At 52.2% G+C, this 27272-nt stretch overlaps 1 protein-coding gene across 6 annotated transcripts in view; it reads left to right on the top strand.

Moving 5' to 3' along the window:
• DGKG (diacylglycerol kinase gamma) overlaps positions 1-27272 on the top strand; it is a 140858-nt gene that overhangs the window by 43645 nt on the left and 69941 nt on the right. For all 6 annotated transcript variants that reach the window (XM_005308632.5, XM_042853455.2, XM_005308628.5 and 3 more), the window contains 8 exons: positions 13534-13583; positions 14959-15033; positions 16002-16121; positions 21039-21156; positions 22342-22430; positions 23209-23325; positions 24746-24844; positions 26445-26558. In XM_005308632.5, coding sequence (XP_005308689.2) covers positions 13534-13583; positions 14959-15033; positions 16002-16121; positions 21039-21156; positions 22342-22430; positions 23209-23325; positions 24746-24844; positions 26445-26558 — 782 coding nt within the window. The remainder of the gene's footprint in view (positions 1-13533; positions 13584-14958; positions 15034-16001; positions 16122-21038; positions 21157-22341; positions 22431-23208; positions 23326-24745; positions 24845-26444; positions 26559-27272) is intronic.

The following is a 27272-nucleotide window of genomic DNA, read 5'->3' as shown; positions in this document are numbered from 1 at the left end:
AGTCTTGTGTTCCCAGCTGGCCCACCCACTCCGTGTGACCCTAGCAATGTACCTGACTTTGCTATAACCTGGGCTAAGGCAAAATGCATCTGAGATGAGCTTTTCTGGAGCAATAGCAATATTTAAAAGAGAAAACAGCGGAAACATCAGTGTTTGCCATAGTTCCCCTGTCACTCGTACATCTATTTCTGTCAATGGTGCATGCAGTGTAGTTGTAGCCATGTCAGTCCCAGGATATTAGAGAGACAAGGTGGGGAAGGTCATATCTGTGATTGGGTCAACATCTGTTGGTGAGAGAAACAAACATGCTAGCTTACAGAGAGGACTCCTGTCCCCAGTGAAGTACTGTATTGTGATGGACTTATTAGAGTGGTTGCATACCACTGCCCTCTACTGCATGGAATCAGGATTGCATTACTGTCACAGGTTAACAGCTCAGGCCTTGTCTACGTGGGAAAATTTTACCAGTTATACTGGTATAGTTATAACCCACCATGTGGACACTTCTATTCCAATAGAAATGTGGCTTCATTTGGTTTAGCTTAAGCCTCCTTCCCAAGAGACACAAGCTAAACTAAGCTAGACTAAAGCCCCTCTTATACCAATATGAGCATATCCACATAGGCAATTATAACTAGATCGGTTTAAATTTGTGATGATAAACATGTCCCATGCAGACAAGGCCTTGGTTTCCCTCAAGTGATGGGGGTCTGTGTTGTTTAGAGCTGGAAAATATGAGTTGCTGTGTTGTCCCAAGAGGCCATGGTGTGTGGGGCAGTGACAAGGATGACGGTCGAGGTGGTCTCAGATGTGTGACTCCATGAAAGGAAAACTCCAGATTATGACAGTAAAAAGCGAGTGGCTTTGCTGATCTCAGGGGAGTGCTTCAGTCCAGAATACGCTCTCATTTTCATTTTTTTAAAAGCAGTTTGGATTTGACTTGCATCTTACTCATTGCCACCTGGTGTCCAGGAGCTGCAGATGAAGAGCCAAGGCTCTATGACATTCCCTGATTAATGGTGTGTCTGATTTCTGCCCCCCTTTGCCTCCCAGCTCTTTCAGACCAGTATTGTAACCACCCCACCTCCTCCAGAGCATCACTGCTCCCATGCCTCACCTCCCCACCACAGTGGGTGAAATTTTTCCAATTTTGATGAAATTTTATAAAGCAGCAAACTCCCCCATCCATGCCCCTGTTCTTCATCCTGCTGCACTCAGCCCTCAAAGCCACCTCTCTTCTGGGGAAACATTGGTGAGGCCTCATCTGGAATACATTGGTGAGGCCTCATCTGGAATACTGTGTCCAGTTTTGGTCCCCACACTACAAGAAGGATGTGGAAAAATTGGAAAGAGTCCAGCGGAGGGCAACAAAAATGATTAGGGGTCTGGAGCACATGACTTATGAGGAGAGGCTGAGGGAACTGGGATTGTTTAGTCTCCAGAAGAGAAGAATGAGGGGGGATTTGATAGCAGCCTTCAACTACCTGAAGGGGGGTTCCAAAGAGGATGGAGCTCGGCTATTCTCAGTGGTGGCAGATGACAGAACAAGGAGCAATGGTCTCAAGTTGCAGTAGGGGAGGTCCAGGTTGGATATCAGGAAAAACTATTTCACTAGGAGGGTGGTGAAACACTGGAATGCGTTACCTAGGGAGGTGGTGGAGTCTCCTTCCTTGGAGGTTTTTAAGGCCCGGCTTGACAAAGCCCTGGCTGGGATGATTTAGCTGGGAATTGGTCCTGCTTTGAGCAGGGGGTTGGACTAGATGATCTCTTGAGGTCCCTTCCAACTCTGATATTCTATGATTCTATTCTATGATTCTATGAAACAGTCTGACCTGGGGCCTCCATTCTGAAGAGGCAGTGAAGGGAGACAGAGATAAGAGGCGCACCATTCTCCAAAGGACAGAGCAGGTTCTCTGCAGATTTGCAGGACTCTACAGATATCTGCTTCATATTCGCGGATGCAGACATCCGTGGACCATGTTTGCAGATCGCGGATCAGATGTGGATATAAATTTTTCATCTGCGCAGGGCTCTAGTTTTCTGTCTCCATTTAAATCTTGGGCTCTGCCTGGCAATGAAAGAAAGAAATGCCGGATTAACTAGACATGTCCATGTTTCCCCAGTTTGTTTTTTAGCAGCTGGGACTTCGCCAATGGCAGTGCTAAATGTAGCTGGTTGGGACTTTTCCTTCAGAATAATTTTATGATAGAAAATACAGTTTCAGTCCAATTGAAACTATTTCAGTTTATTGAACTGACCTGAAATGAAATGTTTTGGTTCAATGGCTTTCAGCACCCCCACGATACACAGCTCCCCGTCCCCTTGTGAATTGAGCTTGGGGAAGAAACTGACTGAAACTATTCAGTAAATTTGTGTCAAAATTATGAATGCTTTTGGGCTGACTGAAGCTGCATTTTTCAGCTGTTTGAAAAGCGTCAGCTCACTGAGGGCTCTCTGGGGCAAGGAGGGTTCTGAGTTTCCTTGTCTGTCCAGTGACTCGCCCAGTGCAGCCAGCTCTGGTCCCTGGGCACTGCCACAGTATTAGTCATAGCCGTGGGAAAGCCAAACCTCTAGGAGCTCTTTGTTAAGCAACATTCATCTTTAAGTCCATGTACGGTGGCCTCTCCCCCAGCCTGTGTCATCAGTCCAAGTGCTGCTAACCTGCGACACCCAAAGCTGCTGCCTACAGTAAAGACTAGGGAGAGGCTCCTGAAAGGGGTCAGGCTGTGCTTTCTCACACATGTTAACTGGGTTGTGCTGAATGCTAATGGGGACGAACTCTTGGCTGCTACGTCCCCCACTATTCCTGGGCACATGATGCTGAGGGAGGCCGTGTGGGGAGCCTGGGCAGCGCCTATGTGTGTTCTCTCCTGCCCAGAGGAGCTGGGGTTAGGTCATCCGCTCTGTATGAAACGCAGCAGTGCTGCCAGGCTGCACGCTCATTAGTTGCCCACATGCTGCTTCTCGCTTCCCAGCAGCCCCTGTATCTTCACCCCTAATGCTGGCTTCTCTCCCTTCTGCGCCCGTCCTTCCCGTTCTCTTCAGGGCTGCCCCTAGCCCAGACCTGCAAAAGCCCCGGAATGTCTCTGTGGTTTACTCTTCCGCAGTGAACAACAACCAGCTTTGGTTTTAAATGGCCAGTTGCTTTGAACAGACTTACGCACAAACACCAGCAGGTGACTAGCACGGGCCACGTCTTCTGGTTTCAGCGAAGGAGCCATTTAATTTTTTTAATTAGTAAATGTTAAAAATAGCCTTAGGAAAATCCATCTCCAGTTTAAAGAAGGGCCATTTTCAAATTACACATACTCCAGATTTTAAAGCCAGTTACCTAGTTGTTAGTGTAACCTGGCTCTATTGCGATGAGGCCCTGGTTAGTAAGGTTGTGAGGTGCTAAAAATGTTCACAGCAGACAGAGGAAGAGCTAGGATTAAAACTCCTGGGCTCCCAGCTTGTACTACAGGGTAGTTTCTCCTAGACTAGAGGGTGTATTTATACAGCCTTCTCCCTCAGGTGTGTACCTGACGTTCTGTCTGCTACGTGGAAAAAAGCATGTCTAGAGCTGATGGGAAAATGAGTTTTCCATCCCACAGAAAATGTTGAGCTTTTGAAAAATAATTGTATTCTGAATCAGGACAAAAATCAAAATGTCACAATTTGTCATGAAACAAAGTTCTGGTCAACTGAACCATTTTGTTTTGAGAAATTTGAAACATTCCTTTCAAGTTTGATCATTTGTAATTTGTTTACTTTTTAAATATAAAATGCATTTCAAAACAAAAAGTCATTTTGAAATGAAAAATCAAAACTTTTTATACCAAAAATGTCAACGTGGGAAGTTATGACATTTTCTAAATGGTTTTAATCCAGTTGTTTTCTCTACAAATTCACGGAAATTATTCCGGTTAGTTGAAATAGTGTTTTATGATGGGAAACTGCTTTGACAAAAAAATTTCAACCTGCCATAAGTACGACCCACATAACGAACACCAGGCAATGCTAGAGAGTGTCATTTTTCCTTGGGCCTCTCTGCCACTTTTCCAAAGTTGCAGACGTTTTGAAAAGTCACAAATGAAAAAATGAAAAAATAACCTGCTAGCAACATTTTTTCTGTCATCTCCAGGGTAAAACAAGACGGAGAAAAGGGAAAGCACCAAATTCCAAAATGTGGACAATGTTTTGATTGTAAAACCAAAAGAAAATGGAAATTTCTGATCAAAGTGAACTGAAACAATTGCATTTTGTTTTAAAACATTCCCTCAGAAAAAAATCCAAATGAAAAAATTACATTCAGGATTTTTCTTGGGGAAAAAACATGGGGAAAGCTTGACTGCTCAAATATACACACGTACATTCCTGCTATGTCTCACTCCTGGTATTTATTAATTTTATCCATTTTGATTTAAAATAATGGAAAAGATCCCTTCCCAAGGCTGTAGGTGCCCTCGCTCATTGTTAATTATACAGGACATACTATGTGAGTTGGCTTTTCACCTTGCACAGCAGAGAAGGGCAGCACATCGACACCCTGTATGGAGAGGATGGGAAGAAATACATTGGATTGGTAAGATTTTCCTGCGTCAGAGTTGATATTTTACAGCAGTGGTTTGCTCATCTCTGGCACCTCGCCCACAGATCTTGGAGTGCTCAACCCACCCCTTCAGCCTCACAACTCCCCAGCACGGCGAGGACAGCCATTCTCATGGGGAACCCAAGGGCATGGGCCAGATTGTGGTACCCACCCTGACTCCCACTGAATGAGACCTCCCACCAGAAGTAGTGCCAATGAAATCTAGCCTTTGGCGACTTGTCAAAGGTCACCCAGGGAGCGTGTGGTAGAACAGAGAGTAGGAACTGTGTCTTCTTACTCCCTTGTGCTTCCCTCCTGTATGCCAATGGGCCAGGAGCTTGGTACAGAATTCCAAGCCGAGGGTGCTAAAGGAGTTGGCGGGTGAGATTGCAGAGCCATTAGCCATTATTTTTGAAAACTCATGGCGATCGGGGGAGGTCCCAGATGACTGGAAAAAGGCTAATGTAGTGCCCATCTTTAAAAAAGGGAAGAAGGAGGATCCGGGGAACTACAGGCCAGTCAGCCTCACCTCAGTCCCTGGAAAAATTATGGAGCAGGTCCTCAAGGAATCAATTATGAAACATTTAGAGGAAAGGAAAGTGATCAGGAACAGTCAGCATGGATTCACCAAGGGGAAGTCGTGCCTGACTAACCTAATTGCCTTCTATGATGAGATAACTGGCTCTGTGGATGAGGGGAAAGCAGTGGATGTGTTATTTCTTGACTTTAGCAAAGCTTTTGATACTGTCTCCCACAGTATTCTTGCCACCAAGTTAAAGAAGTATGGGCTGGATGAATGGACTGTAAGGTGGATAGAAAGCTGGCTAGATCGTCGGGCTCAACGGGTAGTGATCAATGGCTCCATGTCTAGTTGGCAGCCAGTTTCAAGTGGAGTGCCCCAAGGGTCGGTCCTGGGGCCGGTTTTGTTTAATATCTTTATTAATGATCTGGAGGATGGTGTGGACTGCACTCTCAGCAAGTTTGCAGATGACACTAAACTAGGAGGCGTGGTAGATACACTAGAGGGTAGGGATCGGATACAGAGGGACCTAGACAAATTAGAGGATTGGGCAGAAAAAAAACCTGATGAGGTTCAACAAGGACAAGTGCAGAGTCCTGCACTTAGGACGGAAGAATCCCATGCACTGCTACAGACTAGGGACCGAATGGCTAGGTAGCAGTTCTGCTGAAAAGGACCTAGGGGTCACAGTGGACGAGAAGCTGGATATGAGTCAACAGTGTGCTCTTGTTGCCAAGAAGGCTAACGGCATTTTGGGCTGTATAAGTAGGGGCATTGCCAGCAGATCGAGGAACGTGATCGTTCCCCTTTATTCGACATTGGTGAGGCCTCATAGAATCATAGAATATCAGAGTTGGAAGGGACCTCAAGAGGTCATCTAGTCCAACCCCCTGCTCAAAGCAGGACCAATTCCCAGCTAAATCATCCCAGCCAGGGCTTTGTCAAGCCGGGCCTTAAAAACCTCCAAGGAAGGAGACTCCACCACCTCCCTAGGTAACGCATTCCAGTGTTTCACCACCCTCCTAGTGAAATAGTTTTTCCTGATATCCAACCTGGACCTCCCCCACTGCAACTTGAGACCATTGCTCCTTGTTCTGTCATCTGCCACCACTGAGAACAGCCGAGCTCCATCCTCTTTGGAACCCCCCTTCAGGTAGTTGAAGGCTGCTATCAAATCCCCCCTCATTCTTCTCTTCTGGAGACTAAACAATCCCAGTTCTCTCAGCCTCTCCTCATAAGTCATGTGCTCCAGACCCCTAATCATTTTTGTTGCCCTCCGCTGGACTCTTTCCAATTTTTCCACATCCTTCTTGTAGTGTGGGGCCCAAAACTGGACACAGTATTCCAGATGAGGAAAGCGTAGGGGACAATTTCCTGGTGCAAGTGCTGGAGGAACCAACTAGGGGCAAAGCTTTTCTTGACCTGCTGCTCACAAACAGGGAAGAACTAGTAGGGGAAGCAAAAGTGGATGGGAACCTGGGAGGCAGTAACCATGAGATGGTCGAGTTCAGGATCCTGACACAAGGAAGAAAGGAGAGCAGCAGAATATGGACCCTGGACTTCAGAAAAGCAGACTTTGACTCCCTCAGGGAACAGATGGGCAGGATCCCCTGGGAGAAAAACATGAAGGGCAAAGGGGTCCAGGAGAGCTGGCTGTATTTTAAAGAATCCTTATTGAGGTTGCAGGAACAAACCATCCCGATGTGTAGAAAGAATAGTAAATATGGCAGGCGACCAGCTTGGCTAAACAGTGAAATCCTTGCTGATCTTAAACGCAAAAGAGAGGCTTATAAGAAGTGGAAGATTGGACAAATGACCAGGGAGGAGTATAAAAATATTGCTCAGGCGTGCAGGAGTGAAATCAGGAAGGCCAAATCACACTTGGAGTTGCAGTTAGCAAGAGATGTTAAGAGTAACAAGAAGGGTTTCTTCAGGTATGTTAGCAACAAGAAGAAAATCAAGGAAAGTGTGGGCCCCTTACTGAATGAGGGAGGCAACCTAGTGACCAAGGATGTGGAAAAAGCTAATGTACTCAATGATTTTTTTGCCTCTGTCTTCACGCACAAGGTCAGCTCCCAGATTGCTGCACTGGGCAGTACAGCATGGGGAGAAGGTGACCAGCCCTCTGTGGAGAAAGAAGTGGTTCGGGACTATTTAGAAAAACTGGACGTGAACAAGTCCATGGGGCCGGATGCGCTGCATCCGAGGGTGCATCTGGAATACTGTGTCCAGTTTTGGGCCCCACACTACAAGAAGGATGTGGAAAAATTGGAAAGAGTCCAGCGGAGGGCAACAAAAATGATTAGGGGTCTGGAGCACATGACTTATGAGGAGAGGCTGAGAGAACTGGGATTGTTTAGTCTCCAGAAGAGAAGAATGAGGGGGGATTTGATAGCAGCCTTCAACTACCTGAAGGGGGGTTCCAAAGAGGATGGAGCTCGGCTGTTCTCAGTGGTGGCAGATGACAGAACAAGGAGCAATGGTCTCAAGTTGCGGTGGGGGAGGTCCAGGTTGGATATCAGGAAAAACTATTTCACTAGGAGGGTGGTGAAACACTGGAATGCGTTACCTAGGGAGGTGGTGGAGTCTCCTTCCTTGGAGGTTTTTAAGGCCCGGCTTGACAAAGCCCTGGCTGGGATGATTTAGCTGGGAATTGGTCCTGCTTTGAGCAGGGGGTTGGACTAGATGACCTCTTGAGGTCCCTTCCAACTCTGATATTCTATGATTCTATGATTCTATGATTCTAACGTTTCATTTAAATATCTAGTGGAGGTGGTTAAGTGACAGCCTCTCACATCTCTTCCCAAACCCCAGCCCTTGCAAGCAAGGAAATGACCAATTAAGGCCATCCTTAGCCTTCCACTGCCCATATAATAAACAGCCTCATCCTTATCAGGTGGAAAGAAGTGCCTATTTCACTTAGTTCACAGTGTCCTCTGGCATGACTCAGGCGTGATTCAGAGCACTGCAGCTCTGCTGAACACTGGCCTCTCTCGACGCTAGGGACTCAGGCACAGATTTTTAAAGGGATTTAGGCAGGGCTGTGCTTAGCATTCAATGCCTAGCGGATTTAGGAGCCTAAGTCTCATTTTTCAAAAGGAATTTTCGGCAATTAGGGTGTGTCTACACTGCAAAGAAAACCCTGCAGCTGGCCTGTGCCAACCAATTGGGGCTCATGGGGTAGGGCTGCGGGGTTGTTTTATTGCTGTGTAGATTTAAAGGCTCGGGCTGGAGCCCAGGCTCTGGGACTCTCCAAACTTGCAGGGTCCTAGAGCCCAGACCCCAGCCCGAGTCCACCTGCGCCTGCCCATAGTGGGGGGATAGAGTGAGAGCAGCCAGCTTCAGCAGTGTTACTGAGCATGCTCAGTACAAGCCAAGGAACAAATCAGAGGGGAGGTGACATGACCCCGGAGTAGGTGTCCAGTTGCTGGGTAGACATACCTGTAGGAGCCTCAGCCCCATTGACTGTCAGTGGAATTTTGGCTCCTCTATGCCTAAATCCTTTTGGCAAATGAGACAGGCATTGCAATGCTGAGTGCAGCAATGCCTAAATAGCTTTAAAACCTGGCCTTGGGCTGAAAACATCCAGTACTGGCTAATACTGAGTCAGCCTCGTTGGGAACTCTAGGTTAGCAGGGCCACATTTTTAAAACCATCTCAGAGAACCTCGCCCAGAGCAGGCTGAAATGACCCAATACCGTCTACACTGGCGGCCACTGGTGATTTGTCTACACTAGAGCTCCCAGTGTGGCTGACGACAGTGGTACAAGCACCAAGGGGAAATTCTGAGAACATGTCCCTAGCATAGACAGGCTCCTTGGGGACCCAGAGTGCACAGCAGGGGATCCTGGGAGCTAGCGACTGTCTATTTTAAATGGTTCACAGAACACGCACAAGACTTATTTATAGATTCTGTTTGTGAGCGGCAATAAGACAAGAAAGGCCATGCATTGCTGGGCGATAATTACTCATCTCTTCCGCTGTGCTCATTAAAATTGTTTGGCCTTCTGCCCGAGGCTTGCTTTAGTCATTCACTTGTGAATTCACTGCCTGCGTGCCGTTTCTTGTTAGCCGACACAAAGATCGGCGGCAGAAGGAAGATGAGCGAAGAGTAGGTTATTGTGCCGAGGGATGGATGCTGCTACCAGCCTGTGTCTATCTGAGGATCACGCACATCAAACCGTTGCAAGGGGAAGAGGTCCTTGTCATATTAGCAGGCAATGCAATTGCACAAGGCCAGTGCTTAATTTGTATCGACAGAGGTGCTGGGGCTCAAGCAATTAAATGCTGGGGCTCAGGCAATTTTTTTACATGCATAACTGATGCAGCAGCAGCAAGACCAGAGGTACTCGGGCTACGAACTGCCACACCTAGAGGTACCGGGGCTCAGCCCTGCCAAGCCCTGGCACAAATTAAGCACTGCACAAGGCTGCCCCCTAGGCCCAATCCAACCCTGGAGCACAAGTGTGGCCTGCGTTGTCTTTTGTTTTTATGATTTTTCTAAAGGGGTGTTGTGTTATAGTTTTAGGGTTTTGGAGGAGAAGATGATGCTTACTGTGGCGGGGGGGGGGCAGGATCTTTTGGTGGGTGGTTTATGAAACCATCTTGAAAACATCTTAAAATGTGTTTTATTGTGACAGAATTTCTAGTGGCCCTATATAAACAGGGGACTAGAGGTGTTGGCCGTAAAGTGGGTTTATTGGAGCAATTCCGTCTTTGCCACCTTCATTGCTCTCTGACTGTGTTTGTACATCACTCTAATGTTGGAAAAAAGACAAAATGTAGCCAAAGACAATGGGAACCCACAGCTAACTAGATGCACAATGGCTGCAGCTCTTGAGAGCAGTACTAGCAGCGAGGCAATTTGAAAAAATGAGCATGGATCGTTTCCCACACTGCTCATGATACCCACTGAAATGCCCATTCACACTACATAATGCCTCTCTTCAGAATATGACTGTCCCTTTCCTGTCTTATGGACTCTGATCAGCAATGAAACAGTTAAGTGTTGCTATTTAAGGTGTCATCATTAGACTCCAGAGTCAACACCTCTTTAAATGCATGGGGCAGTTCAGACATCTCAAAGCGATTGTCTCAGGCTGTCTGCAGATGCAGGCAGATCTCGCCGTACTGGTCTGAGTGGGGTTCGTATATGGAAGGCTGTCTGTAACCAAAAGTGCTGGAGACTTTTTTTTTTTAAATAAAACCTTAAATGCTGGAGCACATGCCACAGCCACTAGGGAAAAGTCCCTGCATGGTGAGAGACTGTGAGGTGGCCCAGTCCAACCCTGGAGCACAAGTGTCAAGCTGTTAAGCCTTAAGCACTGCAGGAGAGTTTATATTCTAAGATTAAAACAAACACTTCCCCAGGTGCCAAGAATTCACTGGCTCCCAGCTGACGAAGTCAGGTGGGAGAAGTTCAATATCACCTTCAACTCCTCCTTTATCTGAGGCTCAGAAACAATTACATGTTTGTCCTTCAGAGCTGCCCCATGCCTGCGGTGTGCTGAGAATGCCTGTCTCCTGTGTTCTTGCTTCTCCTGCTACACCCAGGAGAAAGTGAGCTACTCTCTACCTGTTACTTGGCACTGTCCATCCGTAGAGCTCTAGACGCTTTGCAAAGGAGCTCATTTCCCAGATGGGGAAACTAAGGCACGGAGCGGTGAAGTGACTTGCCTAAGGTCACCCAGCAGGCCGGCGGCTGAGTCAGGATCCAAATTTCTTGCATCCTAACCCAAGGCTCTGTCCACTAGGCTGCACTGTCTGTCTAGCAAATGTCTTGCTCTTCTGGAGTAATGTTGACCCCATATTGCAGGGACGGCCAACCTGAGCCTGAGAAGGAGCCAGAATTTACCAATGTACATTGCCAAAGAGCCACAATAATACGTCAGCAGCCCCCCATCAGCTCCCCCTCTCCCGCTCCCAGTGCCTCCCACCCACCGGCAGCCCCGCCGATCAGCACCTCCCCCTCCCTCCCCACACCTCCTGATCACCTGTTTCATGGCATGCAGGAGGCTTGGAGGGAGAGGAGCGAGGGCGTAGCAGGCTCAGGAGCCGGGCTGCCCGGGGGGGGGGCAAGAGGGGCAATTTGCCCCAGGCCCCACAGGGGCCCCGCGAGCCGTGGCCCAGCGGTGGTCCGGGTCTTCGGCGGCATTTCAGCGGCGGGGGGCCCTTCAGTGCTGCCGAAGACGCAGAGCGACTGAAGGGCCCTCTGCTGCCGAAATGCCACCGAAGACCCGGACCACCGCCGAGTGAGTACAAGCGCTGCAGCTTCCCCACTCTGCCCCAGGCCCCCTGAATCCTCTGGGCAGCCCTGCAGGGGAGGGGACAGGAAGGGGTGGAGTGCGAGCAGAGCCTGTGGCAGAATTAGGGGTTGAGCAGTGAGCACCCCCTGGCACATTGGAAAGTTGGCACCTGTAGCTCCAGCCCCGGAGTTGAAGCCTATATGTAAGCGCGGGAATGGTCCCACTATTGTGGGGAATTTTCCTGGCTTCTGCACTACCCCAGTGAGGTGGGCTAGCGAAAGGATCTGAGTCCTCGCTCCCACTTCCTTTATCCAGAGGCCTCCCTGCCCTTGAGGACTCCCCTTCCACTCTCCTGTCTGGCAGAGTCCTTGTAACCCCAACAAGGCTGGGCCCAGGATTCCTGGGGGGGCTTGACCCCCAACCCTGCTGTGGTCACCTAGGATAGGGACTAGGGTGTCCCCACTCCGGGGTGCTCTCTCTGCACTGGGCACTTCACTGACCCATTGATCAATACATACAATTTAAAGCAAAAACAAGTTATTTAATCAACAATTAATTTAAAAAAAAAAGGAAAAATGGGAAAGGTTGAAGGAAACACATCACCCCGCTCTGTGGCGGGGAACATTACAAACAGTGTCTCTGGAACGTCAGGGCAGTGCAGTCTGTTCCTTGTAGGTCCCAGGCTCCTTCTCAGGCCCTGGCTGTGCTGCAGGGATGCTGCAGGTTGGACACTTGCTCTGGGGGTGGCCACACACCTCCGGGCTTTGGATGGTGGGACCTTCTTCCCAGCATCAGCGCCCCCCCGTCGAGTTAAGATCCCCCTCCTGGTCTGGCCTGCAAGGACCCTTGGCTGGGGGTGTTTTTCTGCACTGGGCCCTTTGCCCAGGGTCCCCCCTTGGCTGGCCCCAGTTGCTCACCACACCTGGCTCCAGCTCCAGCCCCAGCTCCACTCTGCCTCAGCACTGCTGCTGCTGCTCTGCCTCCAGCTCCCTGGGCTGCTTCTCTGGCCCCTCTGGCTCTGGGACTGCATCTCTGCTCCCAATACAGGATCTGCTCTCTCTGGGCTGTGTCTCTGGCCCCGCTGGCTGACACGGCTCTTAGCTCAGCTTGGGCCCCGCGCTCTCCTTAGCTCGGCCCCACTCTGTCTGACCCAGGCAATTCTGGCTCACACGGAGGACGGGACCCTCCTGGCCTCCTGACTCCCTGATTAGCCGGCCGACCCTGTCAATCAGGCTGACCTGGAGCATTGGCCTCTCCCCATTGTTCCTGGGGACTGTCAGTCTCAGGGTCCTGATTTCCCATTGACCCTTCCCCTTTTGGTACTGGGAGCTAACCAACCAAAACACCCCCACTGAGTGTTAGTAAGGGGGCAACAGTCCCCTTACATATACAAGGAGCACATATTAACTTCTGAAGAGCCGCATGTGGCTCCAGAGCCACAGGTTGGCCACCCCTGCCGTATTGGTTTGATGGCGTTATTGCAGTAGCACCGCTCCTGTCCTGTAGAGCACATGCTCTGAAGGCAAAAGCCGAGGGCGGGGAAAGGGCTGGGATCAACACCCACCTGGCTGCCCAGGCACACAGGCTGACCTCTGGGGTCTGTCTGCCAGCCCCCACTTTGCTAGCTCTGCTCCCTGGCAGTTCTGGCAGCTGCCACTGGATTGTGCGTTCCTTGCTTTTCAGTCCTGTCTTGAAGTCACTTGCCACTACAGCTGCATGGTCTCACTTCCCCTCGTGGTGGTGTGGGGAGCACCCAGGTCGGGGAGCCTTCCTCTGCGGGGGGCTGAGTTTGAGGTAGACGATGTTCCTACACCCACCACCACTCCGGGGTTGGGGGCAGAGTGCTGAGGGGGACGAGGGGCAATGGGGACAGTGGGCCTGGTTCTCCGCCGTGTCACTCTATCTTAATGCCAGTGCTATTCCATGGAGATCCGGCATTGCGCCAGCATGGCGCTGGAGGCTCTCAGCCTGTATACGTAATCGGGGATTGGTGGTGTCCGACTGACTGTGCTTGACTGAGGAGAGAGGAACAGCTGGCTATGCCATATTAGCACCTCTGAGAGGGTCTGGGCTGGAGGCTGCAGGTTCAGTGACTGCATTCCTCCCAGGACCGAGCGCCAACAGACAAAGAAGCAGCCCCAGGAGCTCGCCCCACGCTCCGCTGTCCCTAACGTCCCGTGTCTTTGTGTCTCTTGCAGTTATGTTTCGTCTCTACGACACCGATGGCAACGGCGTCCTGGACAGCTCGGTAAGCCCTAGCATGCGGAGCTCTCCTCACTGCATGTAGCTGCACAAGCTGGCTGATACTGGGGGGATGGCAGCTGGGTAGGCCAGGGCAATACAGGGCCCTAGGAGGCCCTTGGAGGGACGCTTGCAAAAACCAGCCCTGTCCTCCCAGCCATTTCTTTATGGAATATGTATTGTCTCCTAGAGAGACCGCTAGTTCATTGGGCCGGCCGACAGAGACCTGTAGTGTTTACGTGCACTGCAGCGGACCGCCTCTGATGCACTGCCATAGGTCTCTGCTGGCCATTTGGCCCAGGGCTGCAGGTGTGTCACCTCCTTCTGGCCAGGCGGCCCCTTCTCGGCAGTCACTGTGCAAAGAAGCTACCCAGATGCAAGTGCAGTCAGTGCCTCTCCCTCAAACAATCACCTGCTTCTCGCTCGGCTATCTTGTTTCTAGGTGGAAGAGAAGGGCGTGATTTCCTCAGGGTCAGTGCCCCACCACAAAGCAAAAGCCACCATCATAGCCACACCCTCATTCTGGGCAGAGAGAGAGAGACCCTCCCCTGCCTTCAGTTCTGGGCTTTGCCCTCTCTGGTTGTTGCAGATTCCTGGTGAGGCCCCTACATTAATTTTGGGGGACTCCCTGCTATCTTTCTTCCACCCCCCACACCCCCGTTTCTCTGTCTTGTCCATTTGGGATGGATTCTGACATGCTTAGTCACCTTGACTGGCACCGGACTCCACGAATAGCCCTGCTGAGATAGAGGCTGCTAGAAACTGGGATTCCCATTGCCTGGGGAACTCCCTGATGAAAACAAAAAAGTGGGTCTGAAACCAAATGGAAAATAAAATATCTGCATGTCCCAACATTTCATGTGGAAAAAGTCTCAGTAACATTTCCTTTGGGTCTTTTCACAATGTTTCTCCAGTTCGCCCAGCTGCCCAGAGCCCCAGCAGCCTGCCAGCAGGGAGCTGGGGAGCCTGAGAGCCAGGCATCTCGGGAGCTGGGTCCCCCAAGGCTTGTGGGCTGTCAAGGAGCTGGGGACCTACCAACCCCCAGGGATATGTGTCTACACTGTGTTTTAACACAGAGCCATGTGGATGTACCCAGGCGGGCTGCTAAGGAGCAGGTGGGCGAGCTGGCAGGAATCCCAGCCATTGGAATCTCAATTCCAACTAAACACTCTTTTCTGATGGAAAATTTCCCACCCGCTCTTCACTGAAACGAATGGGAGTGACTGGGGTGTAAGGTTGGGTGAGGGCTTGCCTCTCTGTGTGTCTGCGGGCAGCCTCTACCCCAGTAGGGCTCTGATCCACATGCCTTATCTCCCGCCTGCTCATGTCTCAGGGGCAGCGCTGATTGTTTCTCTTTGGTTCCTCCTTTTGTCTGAGCTCAGGAGCTAGATCGGATCATCAACCAAATGGTGCACGTGGCAGAATACTTGGAGTGGGACTCGACGGAGCTCAAGCCGGTAAGTGACAGCGGAGCCTCTGACTGCTGGTCAGGGGGCGGTGGTCGGGAGAGACTGAGTGGGGAAGGCTGAGGTGAATTCCACCTGAATGAGCTGCTGGTGCTACGAGCTCGGAAGAACACCCCTGCCCCAAGTGTGACTTCCCAGAGATATCCCTGTGTGGAGGCGCTGGGCTCCCCCGCTCCTGGGCTTCTGAACAGGGTCTTTGCTGTCCAGGAGCTTTCTGCTTGCTCCTGGCAAGTAGCTGCGGTGGAGATGGTAGCGATGTCAAGGATGGAGACCCGAGATGAGAAATAGGCAGGACTAGATTAGTACCTAAGGAACAAAGAGCCTGTCTTCATGCATCTGTTCTTAATCATCCGGGGCTGTTCAGAGAAGAGGTGCATGGAGAGACCTGATGGATTAGTTAGGAGGGCGTGCCAGTGTAAGGGGTGGGAGAGAGCATGGAGAGGGCTGCACTATGAGGGGTAGACAGGGTTGGTGGAAATGTTCTGGGCTTTGGTGTTTGTGCTGGCCTCTTGGAATGGCGTAGGCCTCTGCCTTGGGTCATTGATCTGGTACTTAAAATATGGGAATGCCCTGGCCATTGTGCAAGGTGCATGCAGTGAGCGGGATCACTGGCCATTGTGTAAGGTGCGTGCGATGAGCGGGATCACTGGCCATTGTGCAAGGTGCATGCAGTGAGCGGGATCATTGGCCATTGGGAAACATGCATGCAATGAGCGGGATCACTGGCCATTGGGAAAGGTGCATGCGATGAGTGGGATCACTGGCTGTTGTGCAAGGTGCGTGCGATGAGTGGGATCACTGGCCGTTGTGCAAGGTGCATGCGATGAGCGGGATCACTGGCTATTGTTCAAGGTGCGTGCGATGAGCGGGATCACTGGCCATTGTGCAAGGTGCGTGCGATGAGTGGGATCACTACCTTCAGGAATATGGGAACTCCCATGGACTCTTGTTTCCTCTAGATTTTGAAGGAGATGATGGAGGAAATAGACTATGATCATGATGGCACCGTGACGCTGGAAGAGTGGATCCGGGGCGGCATGACCACCATCCCCTTGCTAGTCTTGCTGGGGATGGAGACTGTGAGTATCCAGGGCTGGGCTTAGATGGGACAGGCCCTACAGGGCTGGTCTCCAGAGATGTACAACTCGGGGTTCAGGTGTAACTCAATTGCCAGGCACTTGGCTGGAGGAACTGGGTGGGGCATGGCAGAGGGGTAGGGGAACACTTCCTTCCTGCAACAACTCTGCCCGGAGAATAGGGTTCTGACCATGCCAGGGTGGAAATGAACACTGGGACAGAGTGGCTATGCTGGCTAGCCAGGGCAAGCTATGCAGGGCTTGCTTCTCCTTCACCCCACTCCAGGTACATTACAGCCCCTGCAGAGCTCGTTTGCAGCCTTCCCAAGGACTCCATTTGGCATGTGCTTTGTGGCAGCATCCCAGGTGTGAGTTCACCTCTAAGATGGCTGCACTGGGCCAGTGTCCCAGCAAGGGCCCGGGAAGATCTCCACTTGCATATCACCCTGGGGCCATTATTCTGCACCTACCCCCTCTGCTGTGCATGTGTGGTGTTCGAACGACCCCCCCTTGATACAGACGCCTTCACGCTCAGGTGTTGCCCGGGGGCAGCAGGAAAACCACCCTGCTTTCTGATGGGGGCAGGCTGGTCTGATTACTGCCTGTGATTTGTAATGGCAGCGTTGACGGGGGTTAGACAATGAATGGTCAGAAAGGAGCTAGGCAGAAAGGTCAGATGCTGGGGACAGCTGGTGCAACATTCAGAGGGCAGCTTAGGACCACAGGAGGGCACCAGAGCCTCACAAACTGAACGCTTGCAATCATGTCTTCTCACCCTCCTTCCAGCCATGCTGTGGGGAGTGCATGTGCGGCACAGAGCCAGCCCTTTGACAGGAATCAGGCTGCTCGGTGACTAGATAGAAAATGAATGGGACCTTCCTTAAAGACCAAACTGTCCTTTCGAATGTCTTCAGAGGGACAGGCTGGAATGGCGGGAGCCACTGCAGGCCAGCTCCTCAGCTGGCATCACTGCCTTGCCTCAGCTGCGGAGCTAGCCCGGAAGTGAGGTCTTGAAAATCAGCAAATACAAAATCTTTTTAAAGTCCCAATTCACAGGCAGTACGTGGGCATGGGGGGAAACGGCAGCTCAGATACATTTTAAAAGGCCAGAGTTACACCAGGGATGAATATGGCCCAAAACTTTTCCAGACAGTCTCTCTTCACCTACTTGCCAAGGCCTGAGTTCAGGCTCTGAGGCTTCTCTGTGTTCTGTGGTCTAGTCTGATAGCGTCCAGTGCATGGTGGGCCATGCTGCTCCAGCTGCCAGTGGCATCAGCAGCTCTAAGGAGAGACACCTGAGGATAGGGTTACCATACGTCCGGATTTTCCCGGACATGTCCGGCTTTTTGGGCCTCAAATCCCCGTCCGGGGGGAAATCCCAAAAAGCCGGACATGTCCGGGAAAATAGGGAGGGAGGGCCCAGTGGTGCGGGGCCGGGGGCCGGTGCGGTGCTCGGCCGGGGCTGGGGGCGTGGTGCTCGGCCGGAGCCGGGGCCGGTGGTGCGGGCACTTGGCCAGGGACCGGGGCCGGCGCGGTGCTCGGCCAGGGACCGGGGCCGGCGGCGCAGGCACTTGGCTGGGGGCCGGGGCTGGCGCAGTGCTCGGCCGGGGGCGCGGGCACTTGGCCGGGGGCTGGCGCGGTGCTCGGCCGGGGGCGTGGGCACTTGGCCGGGGGCTGGCGCGGTGCTCGGCCGGGGGTGCGGGCACTTGGGTGGGGGACAGCGCCCCAGGGCCCGAGCCGGACGGGAGACGCCGGGGCCAGAGCCTCTTGGCCTGGGCCGGCCGCCGGAGGGAGCCACTCAGCCAGGGGGGCCGGACTGAGCCGCGCTGCACCCCGCCCCAGCCCCAGCTTACCTGCTGCCTCCCTGTTTCAGGCTTCCCGCGAACATTTGATTCGCGGGAAGCAGGGGAGGGGGAGGAGCAGGGGGCGGAGCGTTCAGGGGAGGGGGCAGAGTTGGGGCGGGGCTGGGGCGGGGAAGGGGTGGAGTTGGGGCGAGGCCAGGGCCCCATGGAGTGTCCTTCTTTTTAAAAATTAAAATATGGTAACCCTACCTGAGGACAGAGATTTTAGATCTTGAAAGAGAAAAGGGCTTTTGGCTGACTGTTAAAAGGTGTTCCCACCAGGGGCAGCAGAAGCTTCCTAACAGTGGGGGACCCATCGGCACCCAGAACCGTGGCCCCACCGCCTCACACTGCCCCTCCTCGAGGCCCTGCCCCCACACCACCCCTTCCTCCTGAGGCACTGCCCTAGCATTGCCCCTTCCCCCGAGACCCTGCCCCATGCCACCTCTCCCCCCCCACCAAGACCTCTCCCCTTCCTCCTGTTGCTCACCCTTACTGCCATGGTTCCCTCCTCCTCCCTTCCAGCACCCCTGGTTCCCACCTAAGATTTCAGTCTCTCTCTTGTCTCAGCGATTTGGGATCTCAAGCACACCAGGCTTGTTGTTTGGCATGTGGAAGAGTTTTTTTTATTATTAATCATTTCAAAAATGTGAAGAGTAAGTCAAATACTAGATGATAGCCCCGTGTCTGCTATGGGACTGATTCACTGTGTGATGAAGTACAAGGGACGGAGTTAAGGTATTTCCTGACTTCCAGATGGTTAATTATTCATTCTGATGAAGTTCTTTATATTTAAAGTGTATATTAGGCCTGAATTCATCCCAGTAAAATTTGCTGTCCGTAGTCATTTGAAATGTGAAACGCATTCACTGCAGCTGTGTTTGTGCCCCTTCTTGTGTTTGACCTCCCCAGATAAGCTAGCGAACAAACTGACTGGCAGGAATGTTGAAGGGAACAGGGAACTTTAAGACTATTGGAAAGTGCTTGTGCCTTAAACATGAGCCGAAGAGCTGTGCTCATCCAATCAGGGAACACAAACGTATCGTGTGTAATCTCTCTAGAATCAGCACAGCTTGAAGGTTGAACAAACTGGGCACAGGCTGAGCAGGGATTTGCTTTAATTGTTCAGCAAATGACTTTGCATAGCAAATACATTGGAATCAATTGTAAGCTACTTGTGGGCAGCTGGTAAACAGAAAGAGGCAAAATGAGTGAAATGAATTATTTGTTAAACTCAAGTGTGTGTGAGATTGAGAGAGAGACTATCTATCTGGGAAATTCCTCTCTAGATCGCTGGATGACTGGAGCCCCACTGTTTATACGGAAGCGAGCTAGGATTCTTCAGTACAGAAATGATGGCCTTTACAGTCCCAGAAAATAAGAGATGTCAGCCAGCATCATGGGGCTGTTGGTTCAGAGTGTTCTTATCCGCCTAATATTGGAAGAAGGTTGAATAGTGCCGGATGGTTTTGTATTTGTTTATAGCGTGGTCTTCCCCCAAGCTATCTTTAATAAGGAACGTGTCCATGTATGTGGGTACCAAGCTGCCGTATTTCCACCTGTTCAGGAGGATCTAGCAAACCAGAAAGCTAGATGTGAAGCATATTCTATGTAATGGTTTAACCTGTACATCTCTTTGCCTGGCACACTATGGGTACGTCTACACGGGAGGTGTGATTTCCAGCTCATAGAGCTAGCATGCTAAAAATAGAAGTGTAGCCGCAGCAACATGAGCAGCTGGATGGGTTAGTCACCCCAAGTATGATCCTGTCTGAAACCCGAGGCACAGACTTGGGTGGTTGTCCCATCCCACTCTTTATATTGCTGCAGTGATATTTCTATTTTTAGCACGCTAGCTTGGTCAGAGCCAGAGCAGGTATGTCTACTCGAGCTGGAAATGATACCTCCAGCTCCAGTGTAGACATACCCAAAGGGACAACCTTATCTTCAGGGATTTCCGAGTTCCCCAGCAGACAGGCAATTCCACTACCTCCGCTGGAAGGCTGTTCCAGAGTTAACTACATTATAATTAGAAAGTTTTTCCTAATCGCTAAACTAAATCTCCCTTGCTCCAGATTAATCTCATTGCTTCTTGTCCTCCCTTCAGAGAAAATGGAGAACAGTTGATCACCATCTTCTTTATAATGGCCCTTAGCATATTTGAAGATTGTTATCAGGTCCCCCCTCTGTCTTCTCTTCTCAAGACTAAACGTGCCCAGTTTTTTTGCCTTTCCTCATCAGTCAGGTTTTCTAAACCTTTTATCATTTTTGTTGCTCTCCTCTTGACTCTCTCCAGTTTGTCCTCATTTTTCCTAGTGTGAGACACCCAGAATTGGACACAGCTGAGCCCTCCCCAGTGCCGAGTAGAGTGGGACAATTACCTCCCATGGCTTCCATACGACACTGCTGTTAATACAACTCAGAATGATATTCACTTTTCTTGCAACTGCATCCCATTGTTGACTCATATTCAATTTGTGATCCACTATTACCCCCAGTCCTCTTCAGCAGTACTATCACCTACCCAGTTATTCCCCAGTTTGCAGTTGTGCATTTGATATTTCCTTCCTAAGTGAAGTACTTTGCACTCGTCTTTATTGAATTTCATCTTGGTGAATTCAGACCAATTCTCAAATTTGGCAAGGTCATTTTGAATTCTAGTCCTGTCCCCCAAAATGCTGGCAGCCCCTCCCAGCTCCGCAAATTGTATAAATATACTCTCCGCTCCATTATCTGAGTCATTAATGAAAATATGGTCTAGTACCGGATACGGGACTGACCCCTGTGGGACCCTGCTAGAGACACCCTCACAGTTTGCTAATGGGAAGAAGTCGGGGGAGGGGGACTTTGTTTGTCAGTGTTTGACTCTAGGGAGCTTTTATGAGCAATGGAGAGAAATGGGTAAAGCTACCCAAATGACTCGCTATTGTCCTTAAACACACAGTGGAAAAGCACAAGCAGATCAGCCGCCTTCTCCAGAATGGACCTTGAACAGTCCCTGGTGTCAGCGAATTGCTGCCCCATCTACCCCGGACCCCCATTGTGCCTCTCCCTAACTCCCGCTGTGCTTTGCCTGCAGAATGTGAAGGATGACGGGCAGCATGCCTGGAGACTGAAGCACTTCAAGAAACCTGCCTACTGCAACTTCTGTCGCACCATGCTGTTGGGGGTCCGGAAACAGGGCTTGTGCTGCTCCTGTGAGTCCTGCTCTCCTAGCCCTCTGTGCCCCATGTATGGCCTGTGGCACTGCAGCACACTGACCAGCGTTCAACCCCTGCCCTTGATTTGCAGCACAGCCCTTGTCCATTTCTTTCAGGATGCTTTGGGTGCCACAAGCATCCGAGGAAAGCAAGCCTATTGTAGGAGTGGGAGGGTGAGGTTCTGTGGCCTGCGATGTGCAGGAGGCCAGACTAAATCACTATAGTCCCTTTTGGTCTTAAAGTCTATGAGTCTATAACCCTGGCCCCAGATAACGGGGCCGCAGCCGGAACCCCAGCTCCGGATAACGGGGCTCTGGCCCTTTCTTGCTTTCCTATCCTTAACAACAAAAGCTTCATTTGGGTAACTTGACATGTTTGACTGCAGTCTCCAAAGGCTGGGAAATTCAGAGATTAGTCTGAACCTCGATCCCTAACTCACCCGGCTTTGCCCAAGTAATGTAAAACCTTCCCCTAGTCCAGGTCTTTCTCCCCTGCCTGGAGTGTCCTGCCCCAACCGGGGAGAGCTGAGAATGGAGTGTCAACATTAACACTCAGCCAGGCAAACAATCCCTCCTTCCCAGTAAGGCACCCCTCTTCCCAAGGTCCAGGCCTAGATAACCGCTACACTGGGGTCCTGTTCTCCTCGCAGCTGCTGAGTTCCGCTGGGTCCTCCAAAGTGCTCATGGTCAGGCTCGATACCCCAGCTCCCTAGACAGTTATACGGTGCCCATCACTCATCTCTGCCAGCAGGGGGTGCTGCTCTCCCCTCCCTGCAGCATCTTCCTCCAGGCTTCCTGCTCTCCTGTTAATTCGATGGTAGAGGCTTGAGCCTGCAACTGCGGAGCAGTGCCTGGGAGGCAGTGAGTGCCTAGCTCCCCCTGGACGTCAGTGGAGTTTGAAGGTGCTCAGTCTTACCCAGCATGTGCTGCTGGAAACCTGCAGGCTCTGGCCCATTCTGTTTCATAAGCTAGCAGGCAGCCCACCCCTTCACATGGCAGCGAGGTGGTGGGTAGCTCCCACTACTTCCCTCCCTGCTCTGACTCTGGTTCTGGCCAACGCAACACATCACCTGGATGCATGGGAGCTCTGGCTCTTGTCTGTATCCTGGGGTGGCTCTGAAGTGGATGCAGCGTGCATGTACCGAGGGGACACAGCTGACTTCTTTTCCCCTTTCTGCTGCAGTTTGTAAATATACCGTCCATGAACGGTGTGTGTCCAAAGAGATTGCCTCGTGCATCAGCACATACGTGAAATCCAAGAGGAACACCAATGTGAGTAGCATGTGTGTGCACGAGTGCTGACTGGTTTCCCTTCCAGCTCTGCTAACGCCCATGCAGGATGTTCTGTTATTGGAGAGAGCCATGGGATTTCCCTGTGAGAGTGGCTGGCAGCTCAACTGTGTACCTGCGTTCAGCAGGGGAGATGAGTGAAGCTTTAGAAGCCCCGCTCTACCTTAGCTGGGGGGTTAGCAGACTATTGGCCAATGGACTCATCTGAGATCCAGCTGGGAGTGGACCAAAGCTCCACCAGAATGGATACTGGGGACAGTGAGGATGGGGCCAGTTCCCCCCCACATAACCACCCCTTCCCATTAACCTGCAGATCACTTAGGTTCCCATGGTTTGCTCTACGTGCCAGGCTCCCCAAAGCTATCATAGCGCTGGCTCTCCCAAGGAGGGGGAGCAGCAGAGGATGGGGCTGGCAGCCTTCCCCGTGGCTGGCTGGCCATACAGGAACAGCCTACATCCAGTTACCCCCGCAGAACAGGGCAAAGAGAGATGTCAGAGAACTTCGCAGAGCAGCTCTTTTTAACAGGACAGCGCCAGCTGGTGCTTGGGCCTCTTTGCCGTTGTCTGGTGTGCAAAGCAGGCCAGTGTCCAAGGGAACAGAGCAGTGGCAGTCCAGACCCCTGTTTATCCAGGGTCTCCTGAGAGACCTTTGACTCAACAGATTCCCTGTGTGCCCAATTCCCATTGCCGGTTAGCCTCTGGGTTTCAATGCTGGCCCAGATGGCGCCGTCTCTCTTTCATTTCTCGCCTGTTCTTTCAGGTCATGCAGCACACCTGGATCGAGGGGAACTCCCCTGTCAAGTGTGACAGGTGCCACAAAAGCATCAAGTGCTACCAGGGTATTACCGGGCTACACTGTGCATGGTGTCAAATCACAGTGAGTACGTGGAGGGGACGCTGTGCAGGGATGTCAGGGAGACTGAATGGCCCCGGGTGGGGTAGGATACACAAAACTGTTTGCTCCTAGGTTACCAGCCCATGTCAGGAGTGTTCAAAAGCCCATTACCGCCTGGCAAGTAGAAGGAGAGCTGCTGGCCTGTGTGAAATGAGCTGGTGCCCACCCCGTTCCTTGTGAGCCCTCCTATGAATTGCTGTCACCGTGAGTGCTGAGGGTCTCCACTGAGAAGCCAGCGGCTGGCTCGGTGTGAAAAATGAATGACCTACCTGTGACCCCACTATATCTGGGTCCAGGTCTGCCAGCAGGGGCTGCAGGGGAAGCTTGTGTCTTTTCAGGCTGTGACTGAGCAACTGCCATCAGCACTGGGCTCACTCTGCAGCCGAAACAGGTGGCCCAATGTACAGGCTCTGCGAGGGGGAGGAGAATGGTGCCAGCTCTCCAGGAGAACTGGATTCCCCAAGCTCTTCTACTGCCCTGGCGGCACTCCCACAGGGTCTGACAAGTCCCATGGCCCATTGTGCCAGCATGACAAATACAGGCAATGGCCTCTGCCAGTGGGAGGGAAAGGCTGTGGCAGGCCTGGAGAAGCCTCAGTTGGTTTCCCAGCCCACTTTAACCGTCTCTTCCTTTGGGTTAGAGATGAGATCTGAGAGGCGGCCCGGGGAGGGACAGTCATCCTGGCACTCCCTAGCGCCGGGCCGAGGATTTGACAGCTCAGGCATTGTGCTGCAGGAACCCACAACACATCACTTTCCCCGCCACAGTGGCACTTAGGGGTGGAGCAGATCACGACCCTTCCACGATGCCCCTTGCGGCAAAATCCATGTTCCATGGCAGAAATTCGAATGAGGCCAGGAAGGCTCTTGTTAGTTTCATGCTCCGCCTGTGGGGAAACTGACCTGAGCCAAGGAGGGCAGCTGGCAAGCGGAAAAACTCTGTCTCAGTTCTCCTGCAATGGCACGTTCCGGAGATCCCTTCCCCCAAAAATGGCACCGGACAAAATATTGTTCAAAACTGTGACGTGTAGTAAAGCAGCCCTGAGCCCTCTTCCCTTGAGATCCCGGTGAAGGGGGGGACGCAATAAGGGCAACGGGAAGAGGGTGGAAACAAGCAGGGACAGAATAAGACGAGGGGATTCCAGGAAGCAGGGAAGTGGGGAGAGCTAATGCAGAGAGCGATTGTCATGGGGGTAGAAAACCCCTCAGCTGAACTCTGCTCCCCCTGCTTCAGCCCATATTACAGTGCCAGGGCTCTCTGGTCTGTAGTGCTTGGGGCTTCCATGCATAATGCTGTCAGCTCAAAGGGTTGGAGAGCCAGAGCCAGGAGGCCAGCTGCCCAGAGGGAAGGGGTGGGGAGGGGAGGCGGTCACGCTCTCACGTGCCTTCCTCTCTCTTCCCAGCTTCACAACAAATGTGCCTCCCACGTGAAGCGAGAGTGTGACGGGGGGCAGCTCAAGGACCACATCTTGCTGCCTTCTGACATCTGCCCAGTGGTTCTGGTATGTCTGTCTCTTCCGGCCCATACGGCAGTGAGGGGCACGGGCATGCACATGCCCTCTTCAATGTCCCCCCCAGAAACCTGTGGGAACTCAAAGCTACGTCTGCTTGAGTGCATGGCTCCACCCTTCAAGCCCCGCGGAGCAAGGCAATCCCAAGGCAAGGCAGCAGTCAGCCCAGCCCGATACCAGTAGACCTGCATCAGCCCAGTAGCATCGCAGCCCTGCAGCATGCTCACTCCTCTAGCAACAGACACGATGCCGCCCGCAGGGCACCCCTCAAGGAACCACAAGGCACAACCTAACTCTGACCGCCCCTTGCTTCTTTAATTTGCAAGGTTGTGACTGCAAATATCATGAAAATGCTATCCTGCCATGCGCCGGATGGGTAAAGAGTGCACATCTCCTCACACCCACAACATCCCTGGCCTTACTGAACACAAAGAAACCTCTTCTGTCCAATTACACTGTGGCTTCAAAAGATCGGCTCAGCTTTGCAGTGCACGCCGCCCAGCAAAACCACACACACATAGATGGCAGGTGAAGCTTCCCCTCGGGAAGGCTAGCTCCCCATCCCCCACCTCTTCCTTCCACAACACTGTCCACACTGTACCCCAAGTCCCATCCCTGCTCTACCCCAGGCCCCTCCCCTTCCCCTGCTCAGCCCCATTTGCTGCGTGTGTCTCTCCTCTCCTTCCCTCCTCCTCCCTGTTCAGCCCCCCACCACCACCGCTGCTCAAAGTGTGCATCCCTCCTCTCTCCCTCCCCCCCACTCAGGAGGGAGGCGGCGGCAGCCGGACCAAGCGGGAAGGAGAGGAGGAACCAGCGAGCGGCGGCGGGGACCTCTGGGGTGGGGGGTGGAGTGCTGGAGAGGAGCAGCCAGGCAGTGGCTGGCGGAGAACACTGAGCTTTTATATGGGCCATGTAGGTTCCGGGGTGGCGGAGGAGGCGGTATCTGCCTCTCAGCTTCCAGGTTCATCGATAATCTCCCTGGGGAGTCCAAGGGACCCGGGAAGCTGAGTAGCAGATACCTTCTCCTCAGCCGCATGGGCACCTGCATGGCACATAATAAATAAGCATAAACTTCCAGCAGAAGCCCACTCCCAGGAGGGAGGGGAAGGGGCAGGGCCACCATGGCCTATTATAACCATGTACACACAGATGTCTTCCCCCACCATATAGCAGGCTGTAACTGGGCCTATGGAAGAAACCAGCAGATCACAGCTCAGGCTGTGCCATGCAGAGGCATCTCCCGTCCTTCAGTGTGTGCTCTCTGGGGATGACACTATTGGAGTGAGGCTCGGTGGATGCTGGGGGGCAATGCTTGCAGGCTGCGGTTGTGCTGGGTGTGGCTGTTGCCTTCGCATGTGATTTCCAGGTCTTTGAGTGACTGTGACTCGGCTCTCAGTCAGGGTGTTTGGGCCTGTGCCTACGCTATGGCCACTGTCATGGAAACTGCAGGGCCATCAGCCCCTCCTGCCCCCATGGGGACTTGTTTCTGCCAGACCAATCCTGGAAGCTGGAGTCTGACAAACAAATGCCCCTTCTTAGCCCCGCTCTTCGTTCGTGTGTTAGATTCCGTGCATCTTTTTCCTTCTAAAAGGACAGGCAGTCCCACCCCAGGAAATCAGACAGCGATTCCCCTGCCAGCACCTGTCCAGACGACACCGCCCAGACCAAATTCAATACCACCACACTGGACGGGCACGGCCTGCAGGTAGGTGGCTCTGAGCTGCCTCGGTCTCCAGAAGGCTCAGATGCTGGCCTGGGAGTGAGAAATCCAGGGGCAGGATGCTGAAGTCTCAGGCCCAGGCCAGCAGGGGATGAGGGTCTGACAGGGAGCTAGACTATTCATGCACTCTGATGGCTGGCTGGGGTCACGTTACCCCTGCTGGCCAGCTCTGCTTGTGTCTACTGACTTCCGGGTATTGGAATGAACTCTGGGACAGTCTGTCCTGGCGTGTCAATGACCCTACGATCCTTTCCCCACAATGGCCTTTATTTCTCCCTTGTGTAGCCTGTTGTTTCTGAGGAGCAGCTTCAGAAACGCCAGTGAACGATCAGTTTATGGTGCTAGTATCATCTCACTGTTTCCCAGTGCTCCCCGTCCGTCTCTTGCATCCATCTGTAATATAGACTGCAGGCAGGAACCGTCTCTTTGTTCTGTGTTTGGACAGCACCTGGTGCAATGGGCCTGGGGCCTGTATCATGACGCACATCGTTAATGATGAAAATATCGGCAGACAGAGCTGAACAGCCACATGGCTCTGCCCTGTTGTGTCCCCCATTATCCGCTGGGCAGTTCCCCACTGGGCGTGGAGCCATGGTGTGGAGCCTGCGCTCAGTGTCCCTCGCTGGTGCCTTCCTCCGTGTGGGGTTCTCTCCTCCCTTACTGAGAGCATGGACCATCCCGTCTTGCAGCAGGGCCTCA

The sequence above is a fragment of the Chrysemys picta genome, chromosome 9, assembly GCF_011386835.1.
Source record: "Chrysemys picta bellii isolate R12L10 chromosome 9, ASM1138683v2, whole genome shotgun sequence".
Lineage (NCBI taxonomy): Eukaryota > Metazoa > Chordata > Testudines > Emydidae > Chrysemys > Chrysemys picta.
Note: the sequence above shows the minus strand (reverse complement) of the source record. Positions and strands in the feature narration are given on the sequence as shown.